At 38.2% G+C, this 22,301-nt stretch overlaps 1 protein-coding gene across 5 annotated transcripts in view; it reads left to right on the forward strand.

Annotated features, from left to right (window-relative positions):
- Positions 1–19,411, forward strand: part of NET1 (neuroepithelial cell transforming 1) — a 53,322-nt gene extending 33,911 nt beyond the window's left edge. For 4 of the 5 annotated variants that reach the window (XM_019933195.3, XM_019933196.3, XM_073801507.1 and 1 more), the window contains 9 exons: positions 11,892–11,999; positions 12,412–12,579; positions 13,183–13,245; positions 13,577–13,673; positions 14,030–14,106; positions 14,939–15,196; positions 15,637–15,807; positions 16,806–16,992; positions 17,300–19,411. In XM_019933195.3, the coding sequence (XP_019788754.1) occupies positions 11,892–11,999; positions 12,412–12,579; positions 13,183–13,245; positions 13,577–13,673; positions 14,030–14,106; positions 14,939–15,196; positions 15,637–15,807; positions 16,806–16,992; positions 17,300–17,706 (1,536 nt within the window). In that variant the 3' untranslated portion in view covers positions 17,707–19,411. Of the gene's footprint in view, positions 1–6,624; positions 6,884–11,891; positions 12,000–12,411; positions 12,580–13,182; positions 13,246–13,576; positions 13,674–14,029; positions 14,107–14,938; positions 15,197–15,636; positions 15,808–16,805; positions 16,993–17,299 lie in introns of those variants that run through there. The other variant, XM_019933197.3, reaches the window with a different exon arrangement.
- Positions 19,412–22,301: the final 2,890 nt, after the last annotated feature.

Below are 22,301 nucleotides of genomic sequence, written 5' to 3' on the forward strand. Positions count from 1 at the left end.
ATGTGCTGCCTACAGCTCTACCCACTGGGTAGAGCTTTACCATCCCTAAATGGGTCCGTAATCGTGCTCAAAACAACAGATGAAGCTATCCACCCGTGAACTAGGGCCAAGTTTTTCTCCTATGTTAGTTGATTATTGAGAACCCCACCCGACCCCCACCAACAGATGAGGAGTTGAAGGGGAAATTTCAGTGTAATGTACCGGGTAACATGGCAATCTGTTCAGTAATTTACTTATGCCCTTTGGACTGGCTCAGGCCTGATTCCAAATGACCATTTCCATGGTACCTGGCCAATCCTGTGACTCAGTTGGTATACTTGGCCTTGTTCATTTGGGGCGGCTCTAATTGCATTAGTCACATGATGTAACGTGGGCAGGTCCTCAGTCTTTACTATGGCTGCTAGCACACCAGGAGCTGCTGTTCAAACAGCAAGTGGTTTCCTGCCATGGAAAGCATACCTAGCTTCAGAACCCTAGGAATCTGCATTGAATTTCTCTTCCTGGCCTTGCCAAAGACGTCACACAGCATCTTTGTCTACCATAGACATCTCAAGCTTGATCAGATACACTGGCTCACATGGCCTGCAGGGCACCTGACACCCAGCCTGGACCTGCTACAGTGGCCTCTCTTGCTCTGGATCCTACTCAAAACTGTGAGCGTTTCAGATTACCTCATTAATGGGTCAGAGCAGAATTTCCATGTGCAGTATCTGCTCTCTTCAACCTAGTGCCATGCCTCTTTCTTAGTGCTGGGATGCAAGGTGCAACAATTTGACCTTTACCCAGGAGGGGAGATCCCAGAAAGCCTCAGGCCATTGGACCTATTAAAATTTTTCTAATATGGCAGCCCTTGAATTTTCTTGGCATGCATTTGACTTCCTAGACTGTCCAGAATACTTGTCATTTCCCATTCACCACATCCTGTTAGTATGGTGTCATCAGTATTCTAGACTAACATGATGCTCTATGGGATGTCAAGGTCCTTGTGGACTCTGTGACAGAGAACAAAAATGTTAACAGCCTCAGGACATGAAATGTAGAGTGCTGTCTTTACCACGTAAAAGATAACTACGTTTGCTCCTTACTAATGGTTATTGAAAAGAACACACAGGCTAGATTAATAGCTGTATACCAAATACTAGAGATGTGTTCATCTGTCCCAGTAAAGGTTCTACATCTTGCACAACAGTTGAGATTAAAGCTCCCACTTAAGTTTTCAGTGGTCCACTGTTAGCCATCACAGGCCATCTCGCTGCAGGAGGCACACAGATCAACTGAATGGAGATACAGTAGAGACTACCACTCCTACCTGCTGTAATTCTGATGGCCATCTCTGCGTTTTCTCTCGGTGTGCAATATTGCTTCGGTTTATTACCTTGGCCCAGGTGTAGGGGGTGAAATTTCAGGGGCTCCCACTTGGCCTTTCCCTCTGTAATGACTCTGAGAACTTGAAGGTTACCACCTACTTTTTCAGGCTTTTAAAGCAATTAACAAAAGCCAGCCAACTCTGCAATCCTTACAATTACTATTGCCCCCATGTTGTTCATTTGTCACCACTGCTATACATATGTCATTGCTTCACTGCTCCATCTGTACCCAATTCATATCTTGGTCCTTATCACCATTTTATCAATGAGTGACCAGTTCCAGAATCCCATCCGGTGTGTCTAATCTCTAGTGCCAGTCTCAGTGTCAGTGTCTTAGCCGGTGTTCCCTCCAGAAATCAGAGCCTGAGACGTGAGATAATTGACAGGTAGTCTCTTTTCAGGTGTGGTGCCAGGGAACAAGGAGGCAGCTCATGCACACATCTAATTATGGGACCTTCTAAAGAGCCATGTAAAATACACCACACAGTTGTCTTCTCAAGGGTCTGAAGAGAGGCTTTTATCCACTAGCTCCTGTGCTCCATTAGTCAATGGCTGTCCCATGGGGTGTTAATCCCTCACACTTCCAGGCTACACGTGTAAATGCCACACTCGGCATCCGAGAAGCCAAGGGTGGAAAGCAAGAGGGGCGCAGCTGAGGCCAGGACCTGTTGGAGGCGGGGCTGGTTGCTGCAGCAACAACTGGAGTAAGAAATGAGCTGAGAAAACAGGAGACCGGTGCGAGACAGTGTTGTTGGTCGTCAGGTTTTGACCTTAGCTGAGTTTCAGGGAAAAAAGGCAGAAAATCCCACTCAACATTTTGTTACATAAGTATAAGCGATCTTTACATGATACTGGAAGATCCCTGTGTACTTGAAATAAAAAGTCACCACTAACAGCACCAATACTCAGTTTTATTTGCTGCTTGTATTATCATTGCAAAAAGAACCATGGTTTTGATAACACCAAGCTTCTTAGTCTTTCTAATAGTATTAACTGATCTGAGTTGATCTTTTCCCAAAGTAAATTCTTAGTAAAGCTTGGACATACTGAAATTTTAATCCAAATGACTTTTAAGAACTCAAATCCACGTACAACTTCATTACTAACTTCTTTCATACTCATCTCATCCAAATGTAACTGCCTGTTTTAGTGTTGTTTTTAAACTTATTACTAGATATTTTAGAACTCTGATTCCTCAGAAGTTCCATCTTGTTAATATTTCAATCAGTGTTTCCTTTTTTAGTAAGATTTGAAATTCTGTTTTTAACTAACCTATTTTTAGTGAGATACATAGTAGTTATTTGTAATCTTGAACTCGAGAGTTTTAAAATGGAACATCGTTTTTTTATATTTAGAAAAAGTCCTTAAAATATTTCTTGTGAACTGTGGAATCTTTTTATACACTTGTACAATTTTAAAATATATGTTTAATTTATCAATATAAAACATGAGAGCTACATAGGGCTAAAGATAAAAATTTTACTATCAATATAAGCCCTTACAAACATAAAGTGGAAAAAAGTAGGTTGGCAATTGCATTTCACAATATCCCTTGTAGAGGGCAGCAGAGAGCTTAGAGTTTTGTTTTTTCTTTACCCATAATAAGGCTTTCCTAGCCTAAGTTCCAATTGCTTGTTATTGTTCCAGACAAAAGTAAATAAAAACAAATATCTGTACCAAAAAAAGTAATGATTATTCTTCAGCTTTAATTTATTTCTAAATTCCAGAATTCTAATTTCACATTAAAAGGAGAAAAACGGTAAGTAGGGTAATAGTCCTTTTTCTGTAGAGAAGGAAACATCTCTCTCTTTACCTTATTCAAATTTTAGGAAAGGAAGCATTGAAGGCTCCATACAAACAGAAGAACAGAGGCTATAACTAAACCTGGTTTTTGGAAAACAGTAATTTTATCAAAAACTTGATTTCTTAAACAAAGCTGCATTATTATTTTTAGATAACACAGTTATGTTTTTAAGTTTATAAACTCTAGATTTTCTACACAAAGAAAAGACACTCAACCAATCTGTGTTTCAATTGTAGAAAGTCATATAAATAATTGCTATTAATAACATGATCAGTAAAGTAAACCATTGATTGAAATAGGATCTCTTCTAAAACTTAAGCAGCTGGAACTATTTTGTTACTATCTTTTTATTTACCTGCCTATAATACAAGTAATCTCTCTACTGTGGTTTTATGCTTTCCTTCTCTATAAAATGTTGGCAGTTATTTAGCAAAACTAGCCTGGGACTAGGAGATTGGGTTTTAAACCCAGCTCTGCTCCTAACTCGTAGAATGACAACTAGCAGTGCCTGAGCACTGAGCTGTACAGACCGGTGCTGAAGGTGGTACACGGATTGTCTCACGGGGAAGAGACGTTGCAGCCACAGTTGAGCAGACCAGATTCAAACCTGTTCAGCCACTGATGACCCATGCAACTTGGGACAAGTTTCTTAAACTTTCTGAGTTTCCTCCATCTGTAAAATGAAGGTAATAATACATACTTCATAAAGTTGGTTGAATAAGATAATATGCATAAAGCTCCTGGCACAGAGTAAGGACTCACATTTCCTTTTTCTTTTTCCTCACTATCCAGTTTCCTCCTAAGAAAACTGAGGAGGATGAATTAATGATCACAAAGGACCTTTTCAGCCCTTGTATTTTATAGAGCATTGTTAGAGTCAAGATTCTCTTAGGCTCATGGCTCAGAGTGCTAACTGAACATTCCTTGTCCATTGTTGCTCTTATAGATGCTGTCTACAGTTGTCTGAATTATATTTAGACCACAAACCTGAACATCCAAAATGAAACTAAGATTTTAGGTTTGGTGAGCTGGGATTTTTCTACTGGGACTATTCCCTATTAGACCCTACTTGGTTTTTGCAGGCTATTTCTGCATTTAAGACTTCTACCTTTACCCTTCGGATCCTTACTGAAGGAGAGAAATGAAAGATATCCTTTCCCCTCGTTACCGTGGTCTTACCTCTATCAGAACTAAATAGAAAAACATAGTTTGGAGAAAGACATCAGGTAAGAGACGATGAGAATGCCCTAGCAACTTCTTTCCTCACTCCCACTCTGCATAAGTCCTTTATTCCCTTATGAAACTAAGTAGCCATAAAGTATTGGCCTTACTTGCAACCATCTTTTAACTGATGAAACTAACTGAACCAGACTACTGGGTTCTTATTAACTCTGAGGGCTTAAGCGGATCAGCGTTCTTACCTGTAAAATTACGGAACTGGATTCCATGATCTCTAAGGTGCTTCCACTTTAATGCTGTGGAACTACCTACCACAAACAGCCTCTCAAGGCCAACTGCATCACGCATGTTGCCCAGGTGTGACCTGGTAATAAAGAATAGTTGACGAAATATAACCAATCACCATTACTTTTTTCAAAAGTCTAAAAGCAGAAAGACAAATTAAAAACATCATCCCAAATGCAAAACACATTGATGTTTATGTAAGGGCAGCATTCTTTCTTCCTGCAAGAAGTAACACTGTCCTGCGAACCTTAGTAAATTGTTTTTTATAGATTATTTGTCATTATAGTCTATGTCCACTATTACTCTGCTCTATTCACTCTTCAAACCTTTGTGGTTTCTCTTTTGTCTTCTGCTGAACTAGCACACTTGAGGTCTTCATTAAACTTGTAATCACTAAATCCATGAATCTTTTCTTACCCATCTTAATCTTTTTGTCGTAACTAACACCTTTTCTTCCCTTGGCATCTCTCCAAAGTTAGATCCTTGGGCCTCTTTTCTTTTTGTCCAGATTTTCTCCCCCAGGCATCTCATTCACTTCAGAGCTTCAACTCTGATCCCTGTGTCTCCGACTCCCCAGTCTAAATCCACCCTCTGACCTCTTCAAGTCCTTGTCCAACATTTCCAGGTTCTAGCTCAATAGTTTTATTTGCATGTTTTTCCACCACCCAAGACTCAGTATATCTAAAATGAAACCCAGAATTTTCTTTCAAAGCTTATTCCTCTGTATTTCTTTATTTGCATTAACAGTTACCCTTCCTAACTTTACAGTTGTTGGCATCTTTGACTTCTTGCATATATCCTTTTCCTTTCCCACTGGTCCTACCTTAGGCAAAGTTCTTGATCCCTGACTGTGATTTTTGCATTATGGTTCCAGCCATCTTTCAAGCCATCTTAAACACCACCTTACAACATACCTCTCATTATCTCTCTCATGTGCTCAGTAAAGCCCTCTGCTCGTCTGTCTTTACCCACAGCCTGAGACGTCAGGCTGTGAGTTTGCTTTTCATGCTCCTTTGGGAAAGCCTTGCACTTTTCCCTTGCTCAGACCTTTGAAAAAAATAACATGACCTTCAAGGTACTGAAACAACATGTTACAGCCTCTTCCCTAGTGTCTTTGCCACCCTCATCTCATCTGCCAGAATTGGTTTCTTCTCCTGAACTCCTTGCTAGCTGTACAGCTTATTTTGGACTTGTCAAAAGCTGTCTTGCATTACTTATCTCTTCGTGTGGCCTAGCTTTACACAATGGTCTGTTAGCGCTTTAGGAGCGTATATGAAACCTATTTTTTTCTATCACCCATAGCATCTAGAATAGTGCCTTTTACATAGATTTCTCAGATTTCTCTGACCCTAATAAATCCTAATAGAAATGTTTTTGCAAATTATCAGCATCATATCATTCATAGTAGCATATGGTTAAGAGGAAATCCTACTTTTCGAAATAGAATACAGTACTTACTGTTAAAGAAGAAACTCTGCTTTGTTGCAGGCCTACCAAACCAACAGAAGTAGGGTTGCTTCATAGATGCAAGGCTTTGGACTAGAAATTGCACTTACGTAATATAAAAGCAAGGCTCCTGGATAATTAGGCTTTTCTTTAGTATATACATTTTTTAACTCTGAATTACAATTTTCTTAAAGTTGTCAAGTTGTCCGTTCTAAATTATTTTCTAGGAAATAGGGTTTTATAGAAAAAGTATCCCTGTGTGCAGCTAAGTACTAAGAAAGGTAACCTAGATACGCAATTCATTTGTCTTTGGGAATGCTTTTTAAATCAGGAAAAGCCTTACAGTAACCCAGTTTCCTTTTCCCCTCTGGTCTCACTATAGAAATTCCAAACCTCTTGATAAAGAGCTTTCTCTGGCAGAGAAAGCGGAGAGGCCTAGGTGTGCCCCGCTGTCAGTTAAGGGCTGTCACGTGTCCCTCGGGTGCCCGCCCACTAGACCCGGCCCAGCCGGCCCCGCCCACAGAGCCTGGAGTGCTGCTGGCGTCTCGAGCGCCCGCAGAAGCCGCTACGCCGGAGACGCTGGGTGATGGCTGCGCGGGGCAGCTGAGCGCCCAGCCGAGCTGAGCCGAGCCGGGCCGAGCCGGGAACTTCCCTGCAGGCTGCCGACTCCGGGAGGACTTGGGCTGGGGGCGTGAGGTACTCGGAAAGCATGGTGGCGCACGATGAGGTCGGAGGTCTCCTACCTATTAAAAGGACTATACGAGTCCTCGATGTGAACAACCAGTCTTTCAGAGAGCAGGAGGTGAGACTTGAAAAGCCAAAGGAAGGTTTCTAACTCCACGGAACTTGAACGATGTTTAACAGTTTATTAACAGTATATTGTTAAACTTAACTTTTGATCTCACTGAGTATTAAAACGTATGACTTTGATTTACATGCAGGTTTGAAATGTGTTTAGGAACTATTTATGCATAGTGTAGCTTGAGTGTACACAAACTTTTATACAAAAGAAAAACATTTTAAATGTATATGCTGTTCAGTTTGGTTAAATTGGTCACATTTCTGATGCTTAATACAGTTTTCTGTTTGGTTGGGGTTTTTTGGTTTTGGGGGAGTTTTGACCTGCATTTATTTATATTACCTAGTAAGTCTTAAGAACTGCTTTGTGGAGTAGGAAAATAAGAATCCCTTCCTTGCAAGTTAGTGCTAGTGAACAAAATGCCATCTGACCTAGTGTTCATTTTTCTTTCCACGTCTAATAAGTTCATTGTGTGTGACTTTTGTTCTTAAGAAAGCAAAATGTGTTAAAATATTTCAGCCAACAAACCGTTATTTAGGTGCTTCTGCCCTCCTTGCTTTAATTACGTAAGTCGTACTTTTTTAAAGTCTTTATGAACATTTATCAAAATAAGTGATTTTTATGCCATTTTATTTAATTTTGATAGTTGCCTTAATTGTGGGCATTCTATTTATATAGCACACCACAATATATATACACTCCATGGTTATACTATATTATATTTCTTATCTTCATTGGGGTGATGGTTTTGTGGCTGTATACATATATCAAAATTATCTAATTATACATTTTAAATATGTGCAATGTGTTGTATATCTCAGTATAGCTGTGTATCATACATACGCACACCTTTTGGTAGTTAGAATAGCTGCCGTCTTTCAAAGGTATGCTTTTATTTGGTGTGATTTGGCTTTGTTTTTCTATTTGTTTGGTTTTGGCTTTTGTTTATATGTTTCTGTTTTCTCAAAAGTGGTCATCAGTGTAAATACTAAAACTGAACTAGTCTTTTGAACTAGTCTTTTTGTTTGGTATCAGACACCAGCCATGTTCTGGCATACCTTTATTCCAAAGATTAAAAACACCAGGAATGTTGTCAGGTTTTTAGCAACACAGCCTTAAATAAATAACTAAATTTGACTATTTCTATTACTAAGAGGAAAGGGAAGACATCCTGTGAGATAACTCATCTTTATCTTTTTATAAATAACTTTTTCTTTTCATTCTTCTTAAAGTTCTTGCCAGGTAGAGGAGAAAATTATTTATCTAGTAACCCAAATGAGTAAACCCAGACACATGTTTTTTTGTGTGTCTTGATTTGGTTGACTCTAGAAGAGACCCTCCTGGAATATATTCTCTTATGTGACATCATTAGGAGAAAAAAAACGTTTTACAAAAAAACCGGGTTCACAACAGAATTTTTCCATGTTGTTGCTTTTATGTGCAAGGTACATTCCAGTAAAAGATTTGAAATTGATGTTAACAATTTTCTGTTTATAGATATCCAGAAAATATTTTAAGGCATAAAATCTGACTACAACTGGATTAGTAAAATAAATAGATTGATTAAAAACTCGTCTCAAGTCAGATTCCCTATAACAACGCATGTGATTGCCTGGCTAAACTAGATAGTGTGGTTAAAAGGTAACCTAAGTAAACAACATAAATGAATATTACAGTTCGTAAAGTGAACTCTAGCCCTGGTGAAAGGTTGCCTACAGTAGAAAAAGTTCCTTGAGTATGTACAACTTGTTGGTGTTCTTTATCTATTCCCGTAAGTTTTCAGATTGTCTTTTGAGGAGGGTGTGTAGTTTCAGTATCTGTACTCGTTCTTTAAGCTTCTTGTATTTACCATAATGCTGTTAACAATGCTCCAAAACAAAAATAAACAACCACGGCAGCAAAACCATTATGAAAGCCTTATTCTGGGTGATGGTAAGATAGGTAGAGTCCTACTCCTCTCTTCCTTCTTTACCTCCAGACCCTGTACCTGCATTGTGTCTGCAAAGGGGCAGAGGTGGGCGGAATCCCAGCTCTCAAAACACCAAACCAAAATAAAGTGGCTCGTCTAGACCTCTAAAGAAAAACTGCTTTTGGTTGTAGCTCACATGAACCAAATTCTAATCAATAAAGAGACAATTTTTTGTCCCTACCCTATAGGTGACCTGTGAATGCGTAGTTCATAACACTTTTCCACAAAAGCTGTCTGTATGATTTTTTTCAAATAATGTATTTATCCTGAAATTCGTGAGCCATATTCAGTATTATGCCTTTACATTTCAGTCACACTTTTTGAGTTATTTTATTCATTAAAATTCTTCATACTTTTGAAGTAAATATATATGCTAAAAGTTTGTGTTGTGTCTGCCAAACATTCATCACATATGAACTTTTAGTAAGGCAGGAAAGTTACTTTTGGATCTTAAAAGCCTGTGTGAAAAGTACAAGGTGTCCTCCCACCCCATCCCCTCCCCCATGTACTTCCTGATTCAGCACTACTTTGGTACAGAGAGATTTAAGAGTATCATGCTGTACTGACTGAGCTAGCCAGGCGCTCTTACCAGACGGTTTAGATTAGATACAGCCCTGAGACTAACATCTCTTTGTGAAGAAGTGAGATTATAGGTGGGTTTCTAAAGGACTGTGGAACATATTTAATAACAAAATACTGCTTATTAGCATTATATCCTGACACACTAAAGAGACAAAATCCACATTTCAGAGTTTTAGTTTCAGAAAGGTGCTTTAGATATGTTTACACTTAATTATCTAAATCTAAATTCTGTAGTTTTTATTTTAAATATCACAGTTTTAAATTACCAGGAAATTAATAGTTGTACTGATCCAAAGATAAGAATTTTTTGATTTTATGTATTAAATTAGATATCAAATATTCTTTTCCTTCCAGCTAAACTAACGTTTCCTTTCAAATTCACTGGGAAGAGCACCTTTCCAAACACTTTTAAATTGAAATTAAATATTTTATGATTTACTAGGAAGTCAAATGGGTTATGATCTAAACAAGGAAGAGGAATTAACCTCTTTCCAAACTATGGAACAGAACTTTCTGACAACTGCTTTGTTTCTAGTTGGCGTTGGCATATCTTACTTTGTGAGGTAATTATATCCCCATTCAAACAGAAGCGTCTTTGTCCTGTCTTTACTCAAGAGAAAGGAATGCCTTCTGCCGCCTTCTGCCCATGCATGTGTCGCTTCAGTCTCGCACAGATGGGTCTGGTAAAGGCATCCACACATGGCCTTGGCCACACAGTGTCATTTTACTACATATCCTGGAGCCTTCTTTTTCGGTTCATTTAACATTGGCACATTAGTGGCTTTATAGTCATAGTTTTACTTTGGAGTTAATTATTTTGGCGGGGGAGGGTTGGTCTACAGCACCACCTCTTAAGGACTCAGGGGCCTGAACTCTGTTGGTTGTCCACAAAGTCTTCTTACCTTAGTGGGTCACATTCCCTCCTCATATGTGTATATACCTTTAGGAGCTTTAATAAGTCTAACTGCTTCTTTGAATATTCAAATCATTTAAGTTTCTTTCCAGAGGATTTTAACCCTTTCTGCCACTTTACTTTTGAATTATTCTTAGGGAATTATTTTTACTCACTTTCCTCATCTCTTCTTTATGACCGATCAATTCTTTGATTGGTCACATCAAATAATTCTTAGGAAAAAAACTTTTTTATCTGTCATTTTTAAGTGGTAATTTTTATATAATTTTTTATCGTATATCCTTCTGAAGTCTCATTAAAATTATTTTGTCAAGTATGCCACAATTGTCAAAGGCACCAAATATAAACAAATAATTATGCTCCATAGACATCATAAAGGATAGGCCTGTTCTGTGATCTGGCCTTCTTTATCTCAATAGCTGTGTGAGTCACCTAATGGTATGCCTCCATTTTCCTAGCGGTAAAATTAGAGTAATAAAAAAATTTGTAAAATTTTGAGGTCTTTGAATGATAAATGATGTTTGCTATACTATTATTATTTTAAAAACAATACATGTAAAATAATATGTCCTCTGAATTTGTATATATTTTTCCTTGAAGTTAATTAAATGTATGAAAGAGGATCTAATTATTTATAAATACCAACATTTACATAGTAAGTGGAAATATTCCTAAGAAAGAATGTTAGTAATGGGTAAAACTTAGTATGCTCCAAGAACTGTTCTGAGCCCTTTAAACATACCTTAATCTTCATGACACCTTTATAAGAGAAGTTCTAATATTAACCCCATTTTACAGATGAGAAAACTGGGACCGAGGATGTTTCCTATCAAGTGTCCAAACCAGGATTTGGGCCCAGTCAGTCTGATTCCAGAGGCGGAGTGTCCTCTTAACCACTGTCCTAACTGTGCTAGAATACCTCCACAACAGGGACCTACCTCACTGCCTTTAGAGCTAGCTGACCCATTCCAATGTCAGATGTGTTCATTTAAAAGCTATTCTCTAACTGAAGTATTCAGGAGTAAAATGATAGAATGTCTGGCATTTGCTTTAAAATATTTCAGTAGAGGCAGAGATGAAACAAATTGTTATACTAAAAACTGCTGAAGCTGAGTGATTAAGTACATGAGGTCCATTATGCTGTTCTCCCCTTTTGTGTATGTTTGAAATTTTTCTAAATAAGGAGGTGTTTTTTAAAAGTTACTCTCTATATTAAGCTAAAAGCTTCTAAAGGTTTTTAGAATCTAATTGTTTGTTTTAATTTTGGGTTTTTTTCTGTTTAATGATAGTATGTTATGTTCTCAGAGTGATGTTCAGATATTTGACTGGCCTTTCTTATACCATTTATTATTTAATAAATTACTGTTATTCTTTAGTGTTCTTTGTATTTCAACAATGAAAAACAACATTCATTTTCAGAGTTCCATGTTTCTGCGTTTTATACTGTACAAATATCTGGTTTTTGAGAGGGCTTAACTTTGTCCAAACTTGTTTGAAATCATTACACCTAAACACACATTTAGTATAACTTGTTTTTGTTTTCACAGGAGCCAAGCAATAAAAGAGTTCGGCCTCTAGCTCGGGTCACATCCTTGGCAAATTTAATTTCTCCTGTAAGAAATGGAGCCGTCAGACGATTTGGTCAAACCATACAGGTAGGGACAAGTAATGTAGTGAGGGGACTTTTTATAGAAGCCTAAAATTTGCATTTTCTTTGAGTCATACAAACAGGTTTTTACTATTATACTTAAACATAACTTTCCTTTTTTGGAATGTGCTGGTAAGGCATATTGTTGCCAGAACAATATTTATATAACCTCATTATATTAGTTTGTATCTTATATCAAAGCAAGATCTTTAATAGTTTTTATTCCCAGAGAGAATTTTGACTGATAAATATTTAGAATACTGCTAGATAGAAGCTTGGATAAATGATTGTTTTATGCATAGAGAAATTCTCAGAACCTTGCTTTTAATTTGTCTTTCTATTTTTTTTTTAAGAAAAAAAGTAATAATTCCTGTATCCTCCAAACCTTCTTCTCGTTCACCTCTTTCTTTTCTTTTCAGTCATTTACCCTTCGTGGTGACAACAGATCCCCCGCTTCTGCCCAGAAGTTATCCAGCAGATCTACAGTCCCGGCGCCCACCAAAAGGAGAAGCAGTGCCCTGTGGTCGGAGATGTTAGACGTCAACATGAAGCAGTCTTTAACCTCCAGAGAGATCAAACGTCAGGAGGTGTGCCATGCTCAGTAGCAAGACCATGTGTACTGGCTTAAACTGAAAAAAAATAGACCCTGATTCTGTTTGTTTTTTGTTTTTTTTTTGCGGTACGCGGGCCTCTCACTGTGTGGCTGCTCCCATTGCGGAGCACAGGCTCCGCGGCCATGGCTCACGGGCCCAGCCGCTCTGCGGCATGTGGGATCCTCCCGGACCGGGGCACGAACCCGTGTCCCCTGCATCGGCAGGCGGACTCTCAACCACTGCGCCACCAGGGAAGCCCCGACCCTGATTCTTAAACATATGTTTTGCCAGAAGAATAGCAAACTAATGCCTATGGCAAGATAAACTTGCATTTTTGTACTTGAATGCCATTCATAACACATGCTGAGCAGCACCTGAGATGGGGGATGGTCATCCAGTTTAACAACTCGGATGGGGTAGAATTATGAAACCTACGGCATCCGCTAATTTGAGATTCCATTCTGAATTAGTTTTCAGACGGAATCACTTTAAAAAGCGCCGTTCAAAACGTCAGTTAAATGGTAAATACCAGTTGTATGTAATTTTTGTTTCTCAAAGGGAGGAGTGATCTATGATGTTTGCTGGATTTTTTTTTAGGCAATATATGAAATGTCCCGAGGTGAACAGGATTTAATTGAGGATCTCAAGCTTGCAAGAAAGGTCAGTAAATAACTTTCTATCATGTGCCATAGTTTTTAAAAATTACATTTCACAAATTCTAAAGGATGATTTTCTTACCTTTAGAAGTTGAAAAGTAGAGAATATCTACTGGTGAATACTTCTTTTAGATGAGGTTTATTAGATGCATCTCTTCAAATATGAATATCAGTAAGTCTATTTTGGGCTTAACATATACTTTAATTTCTTTTATGTATAAAATAGAATCCACACTAGTTTTACATAGTTCGTCATGCTTGCATTCAAGTACAGATCTCTCATCATGTTTTATTTGCTTGATCTCTTTGTGTGACACATTTCTCCCCTCTGACAGGCCTACCATGACCCCATGTTAAAGTTGTCTATTATGTCAGAAGAGGAACTCACACAGATATTTGGTGATTTGGACGCTTATATACCCCTGCATGAAGGTAAGATATGCTACCTAATTTTCATAGGATTCTGAACAGCAGTAACAAGTAATTTTAAATCTAAACTTCTAACTTAGTGCTGAATATTTTTTAAATTTTTATTGAAGTATAGTTAATTTAAATATTATATTAGTTTCAGGTGTACAGCATAGTGATTAAGATTTTTTATAGATTATACTCCATTTAAAGTTACTATAAAATATTGACTATATACCTTGTGCTGTACAATATATCCTTGTAGCTTATTTATATTATACACAGTAGTTTGTACCTCTTAATCCCCTGCCCCTATCTTGCTCCTCCCTGAATTATTTTTTAAATAAACCTATTGGCATTTCTGCTTCTTTACACTTCAGATTTGTTGGCAAGAATAGGAGAAGCAACCAAGCCTGGCGGAACAGTAGAGCAGATTGGTCACATTCTTGTGAACTGGGTATGTAGCAAGTTGTTGCCTTCAGATAGGTTTATACAGATGTGCCAGACTTGTCATTTATGATCAATATCACATTGATTTGATCCAGTTACTGGATTCTAAAATCAGATAAATAAGGCGTTAAAACTGAACAAATTTACATAGCTGTAGAAGTTATAGTCTCTGTTTAAAAAATACTTCATGAATGATGCAGTTTCATTTGTTTTAAGAATATGTTCCTCCTTAGACAGAATTCCCACATTATATACCATCAGTTATCTGTTTTATTCTCTCAGTTAACATTTGAGTGCCTGCCAGATGCCAGCCACTGTTCTAGGAGGGGTGACTAGAGATTCAGTGATAAAAGATGGTCTCTGCATTTATAGTCAAGTGAGAGAACAGGCAGTAAATAACCAGTTTCAAGGCTGTTGAAGAATGTGAGAGAGGAGGGCTCAGGTGTCCTGGGAATACAGGAGACCAGCATGTAACTGAGGCTGGGGAAGTAGGAGGCATGAGTCTTTGTTTGGATTTAGCCATATTAGGGAAATTGAAAAAGGGCATTCTCAGATTGGCCCGAAATACTATCCAACCCCCATTATCACCTGCAGGAGAATTTTCACAGCTTGTTAAAACTTTCAAGAATAGCTATAAGTATTCTATGGTAAATTATGTTGGTTTTTCAAATGTTAAACTGATTCTGAACTACTGTGATAAACCTCAAAGGATCATATAATAAGCTTTTGATTAAAAAAAAGAATAGCTATAAGTTTTCTGTTTTGTGTCCACAGTCTTACTAATGGACTAAATTGTAACAGGAACTCATTATACTTTGTTTTCTCTTATTACTCTTCAGTTGCCAGGCTTGAATGCCTACAAAGGCTACTGCAGTAACCAGCTGGCAGCCAAAGCTCTTCTTGATCAAAAGAAACAGGATCCAAGAGTCCAAGACTTCCTCCAGCGATGTCTTGAGTCTCCCTTCAGTCGAAAACTAGATCTTTGGAGCTTCCTAGATATTCCTCGAAGCCGCCTCGTTAAATACCCTTTACTGTTGAAAGAAATTCTTAGACACACTCCAAAAGACCACTCTGATGTTCAGCTTCTGGAGGAAGCTGTAAGTAGTCCAATAAGTGATTCTTACGTTTTTCAAGTTTACATATTAGCTTGCCTGAGAAAGATATACAATGATACTCTCACACTGTCTGCATGTTGAATCAGCACAGTGAAGTTTTCTGTAGTCGTTTTAAGTTCTCGTATGTTACTGCACTGTGCACTAATAAAGAGATGTGTAATACATAACACATTTTATATTTATATTTTAGTTAGAAGACCGGATTCTAATCTGATCTCTTCCATCAGCTAGCTGTGTGACTTTGGGCAAATCACCCATTTGGCTGAGGCTGTAAAATGAAGGGACGGCTGAATTACCCGATTTCTAGAGTCCCTTCAAGCTTTAACATTTTATCATTTTAATGTGACATTTTAGTCCTGTAGGGAAACAGGATAAACTAATATGCTGAAAATGCTACATTGATTTTTTTTTATTATTTTTAGATATTGATAATACAAGGAGTTCTCTCTGATATCAACTTGAAGAAAGGTGAATCAGAATGCCAGTATTATATTGACAAGCTGGAGTATCTGGATGAAAAGCAGAAGGACCCTAGAATTGAAGCTAGCAAAGTATTGCTTTGCCATGGGGAACTGAAAAATAAAAATGGACATGTAAGTGCATTTGGACACTAACATATGAAGTGAGCAGTTACTGCCCTTTTCTCACTGTTTAATTTTTTTCCACATTGATTATGAAGCAGGTTTATAAAATAAACTCATCACATACTGAAAGAAGGTAACTGGATTTTATGTTACCAGCTTTGGTAAAGCAAACATTTGGTTTCTGTCATTACCGAATAAGTTAAATGTCTTGGTGGAGAATCAGTAATCATTTATTTTTTAGTTTTGAAGCATAAATCAACTTGTTTGGCTAGGGGTTCCTTTCTAAATAAATTATTAGTTTTATGATGTTTAATAAAAAAGCATATCCTTCAAAAAAATTTTTTGCAGAGTTTATAGTAATAGAAGTAGTTTTTAGCACTACTAAACAAATTTTTGTAGCAGATTGAATGAGAGCAAACTTATTTTTTAAATCTTAATTACAAAGTTACCTGCTAGAACTAAGTATAAGCATGGGATGGTATTTTTATTTCATTACGTGCTTTTCAGAAGCCCAATTTGTAAGTTGAGGTTCTTTTTTGGAAAAGAGTTAATCTTTCATCTCTGATTTCTATCATGAGGCCTCATTGTTCTATAAAAGCTTAAATTTATGTGGGACAAAACAGAACAATTAACATTTTTACCAGCTTACATTTTTAAATTCTCACCCTGTTAGAAGACTGTGGTGTATAGTCCTGGTGTTTCCAGTCACGTTACCACCGACAGTCAGGTCTTTGTGGTGCATAGCGTTTGCTCAGCTGCTGCTGAATCTAATGTTACACACGGATAAAAAAGTTGCATATAGTCTGTGATGACAAAAGCTCTCCGAGGAGAACATGCATAACTTTAAAATCACCATCGTTATGAAGTCATTTGTAAGGGGGATCTTAGTAAATCAATTTGATGAAATTAGTAAGATCAAATCGAGTTGTTTTTACAATGGATTTCAGTCAACTTAAAGTCACAAAGTTCCATATTTAGGAAGCATTTTTTTTTTCTCATTTCTCCAGAAACTCTACATTTTCCTGTTTCAAGACATCTTGGTTTTGACTCGGCCTGTTACACGAAACGAGCGTCACTCCTACCAGGTTTACCGGCAGCCAATCCCAATCCAGGAGCTGGTCTTGGAAGACCTGCAGGATGGAGATGTGAGGATGGGAGGGTCCTTTCGAGGGGCTTTCAGCAATTCAGATAAAGGTAAAAATACACGCTTTAAAATAGTTTCAATAATCATAAACTCAGTTTTAATCTATAAGAATTCTGTCCCCACACAAAAAACTAAAAATGAAATGGGTTCCATCATCCTATACCTATTACACTCCTTGAGTTGGCAGGTGCTGTGCTGCTCTGACACCAGCACATGTACCTAATAAGTAACATCTAGGCACTATGTAATGTATCTGCCTAACATGTGCATGCTGTATAAATACCAGCACCCATATTCACTTTATCTAGAATAAACTTTTGAAGTCTGATTTCCATTTTTTAATTTTTCTTTTTCTAGCTAAAAATATCTTTCGAGTTCGCTTCCAAGACCCCTCTCCAGGCCAGTCCCACACTCTACAAGCCAATGATGTGTTCCACAAGCAGCAGTGGTTCAATTGTATCCGAGCTGCCATGGCCCCTTCCCGACAGGCTACCAGCCCCTCTGAGCTGCAGGGCTTGCCGGAGCCCCACGAGGAGTACGGAGAGAACTGCCCCCCTGCCAGCAATGCCAGGGCCCAGAGACGGGCGTCCACGGCATCCAGCGTGACTCAGGTGGAAGTTGATGGAGACGCTTCCGAAAGTGGCACCCCGGTGCACACAGCAGACAATGCTAAGGGCACAAAAGCGCCCCGAGCCCAGGCTGGCCTCCGAAAAGCCAGGGACAAAGCCCAGGTCGGTGGCAAGCGGAAAGAGACACTGGTGTAAAGGAAACTCTGTGGTAACCGGGGGAGAGACTTTATTTATAACTGTGTACAGTTGTTCTTTCTTGTAATGTGAGTATGGGAGCGTTGCAGGGTTACTTAATACCAGTCTTCACATTTTCTGTGTTTTTGGTTGGGTTTTGGTGGTGGTTTTTTATTTTTTAATTTTTTTTAATGGCAGCTAAAGATATATATGCAGATTACTGTTAAACTGCAGTGTTTTTTTTTTTCTCAGATCATCTAGAACATGTAAGTCTGGTATTTTTAATCAAATGAAATACTTATGAAATGGGTTTTCTCTTCATTCTGCATTCATCGTGACTTTTTTTTTCTTTTTCTTTTTTGCGTTATGCGGGCCTCTCACTGTTGTGGCCTCTTCCGTTGTGGAGCACAGGCTCCGGACGCACAGGCTCAGCGGCCATGGCTCACGGGCCCAGCCGTTCCGTGGCATGTGGGATCTTCCCGGACCAGGGCACGAACCCGTGTCCCCTGCATCGGCAGGCAGACTCTCAACCACTGCGCCACCAGGGAAGCCCCATCACTTTTTAATACCAATTGTGATGTTTATAATATTGGCCAAAGCTTAAAATTTTGCAAATACAAGGATTTTACCAGTGTTTATTTGATAAACTTTGCATGCAGAATTTGAAATTTTAACATCAGCATCTAAGATCTACTTGGAATATATGTTTGCAATATTTCAGAATTTATGTTGAAACATAAGTTCCTTGGAAAAACAAAACTTAATAGGTTTTCCATTTTACCAACTGGAATGCTTTTTATTAGTTTGTTTTTCACTGCACATTCCTCATTTTTCATTGATTTAACCTGCCAATTATTTAATTTTTTCATTGTAAAGTAGTTTTTAGTATTTGCTTTTATTTTTTTACTTTGATGCCTTTTCAAATTGGCATGTCTTTAAAGTGTTTTTCTTCCTTGATTAAAAATGTGTGTGTGTGTGTGTGTGTGTGTGTGTGTGTGTGTGTGTGTATTTTTTTAAATCATATTAACTTTACCAAGTGAAATCAAGCCATACTGTTTTTGAGCCAGTTAAGAAAATTGCAGTTTTTAAAGTGTAGTATTTCAGGGTTAGAACATACATGAAATGACTCAGTATATTCTGGACTACTGAAAGAAAACCACCTTAAGGATTTCATGGAAAGTTAATATTGTCTGAAAAGCAAGAGGGAAGGAAGTTGGCTGGTAATAAGTATTAAAAAAAAAAAAAAAGAGGGAAAAAGAGTGTAGTTTTGTCTTAAAGTAAAAAATGTCTGGTTGTGTCAGACATTTATGAAAGATAGTAAAAGCTAAACTTGAGAGTGTGTAGTAAGTTGTAGAAGGCTTGAGGGAAGTGAACTGTATTTGCCTTGGTTTACAATACTTGCAAATAATGGGTTTGAAAAGAAAATGTGTTGAAAATTTGACCATATGAGATCAGTTTTGGCAGATGTATTCATAAGAGACTGGTGAATCTTTTACTATGAAATGTTTCTGTTCAAATGAGATCGTAGTCTTTAAGGCGGGGGTGCTAAAAGCCCTATGTCATGGCAGATTTGTAATGGTGATCAGCTCAAGTAAATGTTGACTATTATGTGAACTATATTTGGCCAGTGGAAATGAAAATTGAAAAAGACTGTAAATAGTTACATCCAAATGATTTCTCTGTATAAATGAATTATACAATTAAAAAAAGAAAGTCACACACATAATCACCCTTAAAGGTTTCTTGGCTGGTGGATGTTTGGGGGACGTTTGCCAGAATGCGTTGGTATAGCAAAGGGGGTGATGGCAAGCCTCACAAAGTTCTTTAAAAAGTCATAAATACTTACACCTTTGAAATTCATTGAAAAGTAAGAGAAAAAGATTCAATTAGGTCAAGTTTTTTGAATCTTATTAAACCATTTAGAACACATTATAATCAGAAATAGCAGTTGAATTGAAGACAGCTGAACATCTGGCCACTTTCTGGATACAATAGTAAAGCTATTAGCAAAGCATCCTCATTAATTTGATTAATTTCAGATTTTAACTTAGGTATCTCAGGTTTCTAACTCTGGAAATTCAAAGTCAGTAGTGTAGATTATATCAGTGGTTATGATCTGAAAAATCAGCAGATTTCTAATCATTTGTAGAGATGTTATAAGATACAGTCTCTTCCAGAATTACCTTGATCAGCCTCAAGTTGTAGAAACAATAGTAGTTCTAATATTGTTAATGAAATGATGTTTTACTGAAAACTCTAGCTTCCTTGGGTTCACTCAAGGGAAAAAATAAGACCCAGAAACTGAATAATTGTGTAGAATGGACACTCTTCATAAATTGCATCTATATTTGAGAACATCTGACGATTTAGCCTAGTAGTTCTCAAGCCTGTTTGGGCATCAGAGTCACGAGGGGTACTTTGAAAAAAATAAAGGTAACTGGGCCGCACCCCCTAGCTCCCCTCCCCCAATTCCTACACCTGTTTCACTGAGTCAGTATCTGGGGGGTGGGAGTAGAGGGCTGATAATTTATATTTGTAAACACTCCCCTCTAGTGATTCTGATACAGTGCATTCCTTGGGTCAGCACTTAGTAATCACTGATCTAGCCAGTAGCCATTATGTAAATGCTATATAGTAAGTACTGACATATATCTATTAGCTTTTCAGTTTACCTTTAAACTCTTCAGAGTCTGAGTTGAGGTAAGTACAGTTTTTCTTTTAACTTCTTTCCATGAGCATGTTTGTATATTTTGAGCAAAGGGTAGTCTCTCTGAACTGAGGGCTCAACCTAGGATGTGTGCATACAGGTGGGAGGGGAAGCTCGGGTATCTGGATTAACTGTCAGCCAGTGGGACACCAGTGTCACTAAATCACCCTTGAATCTATTAAGACTGGCATTTTCTCAGCTGATCCGGGAGGCGACTCGCCACTCTTGTGCTGGCTTAGCTCTACTTTATGTTTGGTGCTTGAGTAAACATGCAGACCCAGCACAGTACTTGGTTTTCTACAGTATATGTATGGCTAATGCTAATGTTACTGAATTCATTTTACAGCCATCTGCCAATGCCTGGCTAAGGCTCCCATCTGTCAGTCTTGATGACTGAGATACAGACCAAAGGGGGCATCTCTCCAGTTCTCTTCCTTATTAGAACTCCTGCCTGTCCCTAAAGGGGAAACTGGTGGGTAGTATTGTCTGTTAGGGTTAGAAGTCCTGGGATTCAAAGTAGGTGATACCTCAACCTGCAAACTTGGGCTTTTCTTAATCAGCATTAGCGAACACCCTTGAAAGAATCGCATTCCTTTGTCCATTGAAGCTAATACCCATGAGAGGAATATCCTAGCAAAGTAAATCTCCCTCAGTCCTAGAGTCTAGAACTTCCTAGATCAGAGGAGTTTGGGGTTTTGCTTGCATATTTGAGCAACTCCAGAACCAACTGCAAGTCTGAGGAACTTACCAGATATGGTGGTTTCCTCAGGTCTGGTGGTACATAATCTTATTTAGCATGCACGCTTTGAGACAATGGGAGCATCCACTAGGGTAACAAATAAATGTTTAAATCCATAGCTTCAAAATGAGTCTGTAAGAAAAAGCACAACCTTTTAAATCGCCTTTGGAGTATCTCATGAAACCAACTTACTCCTTTGAGAACTGATTTTAAAAAAATCAAGCATTTATTCTGCCTTTTCCTCTACAAACTGTATCTCAGGGTAACTGAACAGCTGAGGAAGGGAAGATTTTCTTTATAGCAGTAGCCCAGCTAATCAATGAAGAAGGCATGATAGAATATCACCATTTTGTAAGCCCTGGTGGATTGATGGATCTAGATTTCAGCCATTAATAAAGACCACCAGCCACGGCATACCTCTTGACAGTGGTGCCCCCCACCACCTAAGCAGTCTTCCCAAGAAAATCAGCCTGAGTTGCATCTGCAGGAAATTAAGACAAATGACAGTTTCTTCAACAAAATAAAATTGAAAGAGAAAGATGGAGGTATCTATGACTTAAGAGACATGTCAAACCATTGCAATGTATGGACTTACTTGGATCCTAAATCAAATTGTTTTTAAATAAGACAATCTGAAATATCCAGGATAGACTGGATATTTAAAGTCCCCTAGATATGGGGGTTTATTTATATATAAATTTATTTATATTTGGCTGTGTTGGGTCTTCACTGCTGCACACAGGCTTTCTCTAGTTGCGGCGAGCGGGGGCTTCTTTTATCGCAGAGCACAGGCTCTAGGCGCGTGGGCTCAGTAGTTGTGGCTCGTGGGCTCTAGAGCGCAGGCTCAGTAGTTGTGGCACACAGGCTTAGTTGCTCTGCGGCATGTGGGATCTTCTGGACCAGGGCTCAAACCCGTGTCTCCTGCATGGGCAGGAGGATTCTTAGCCACTGTGCCAATAAAATTGTATGAGGTCTGAGATTTCCTTCAAAATTACAGGGCAGGAGCATGGTTAGGGATAAAAATGAAACCAGATTGGCCAGCAGTTCAGGATTGCTTAAACAGGATGAGAGATCATGAGAATTCATTATATTCTTTGCATATCTTTTTGAAGATAAGTGACATTTTTCACTAAAAAAGCAGAAGTTAAAAAAGAAAAAGAACTTAATGAA

The sequence above is a fragment of the Tursiops truncatus genome, chromosome 2 (assembly GCF_011762595.2).
Source record: "Tursiops truncatus isolate mTurTru1 chromosome 2, mTurTru1.mat.Y, whole genome shotgun sequence".
NCBI classification, from domain to species: Eukaryota; Metazoa; Chordata; class Mammalia; order Artiodactyla; family Delphinidae; genus Tursiops; species Tursiops truncatus.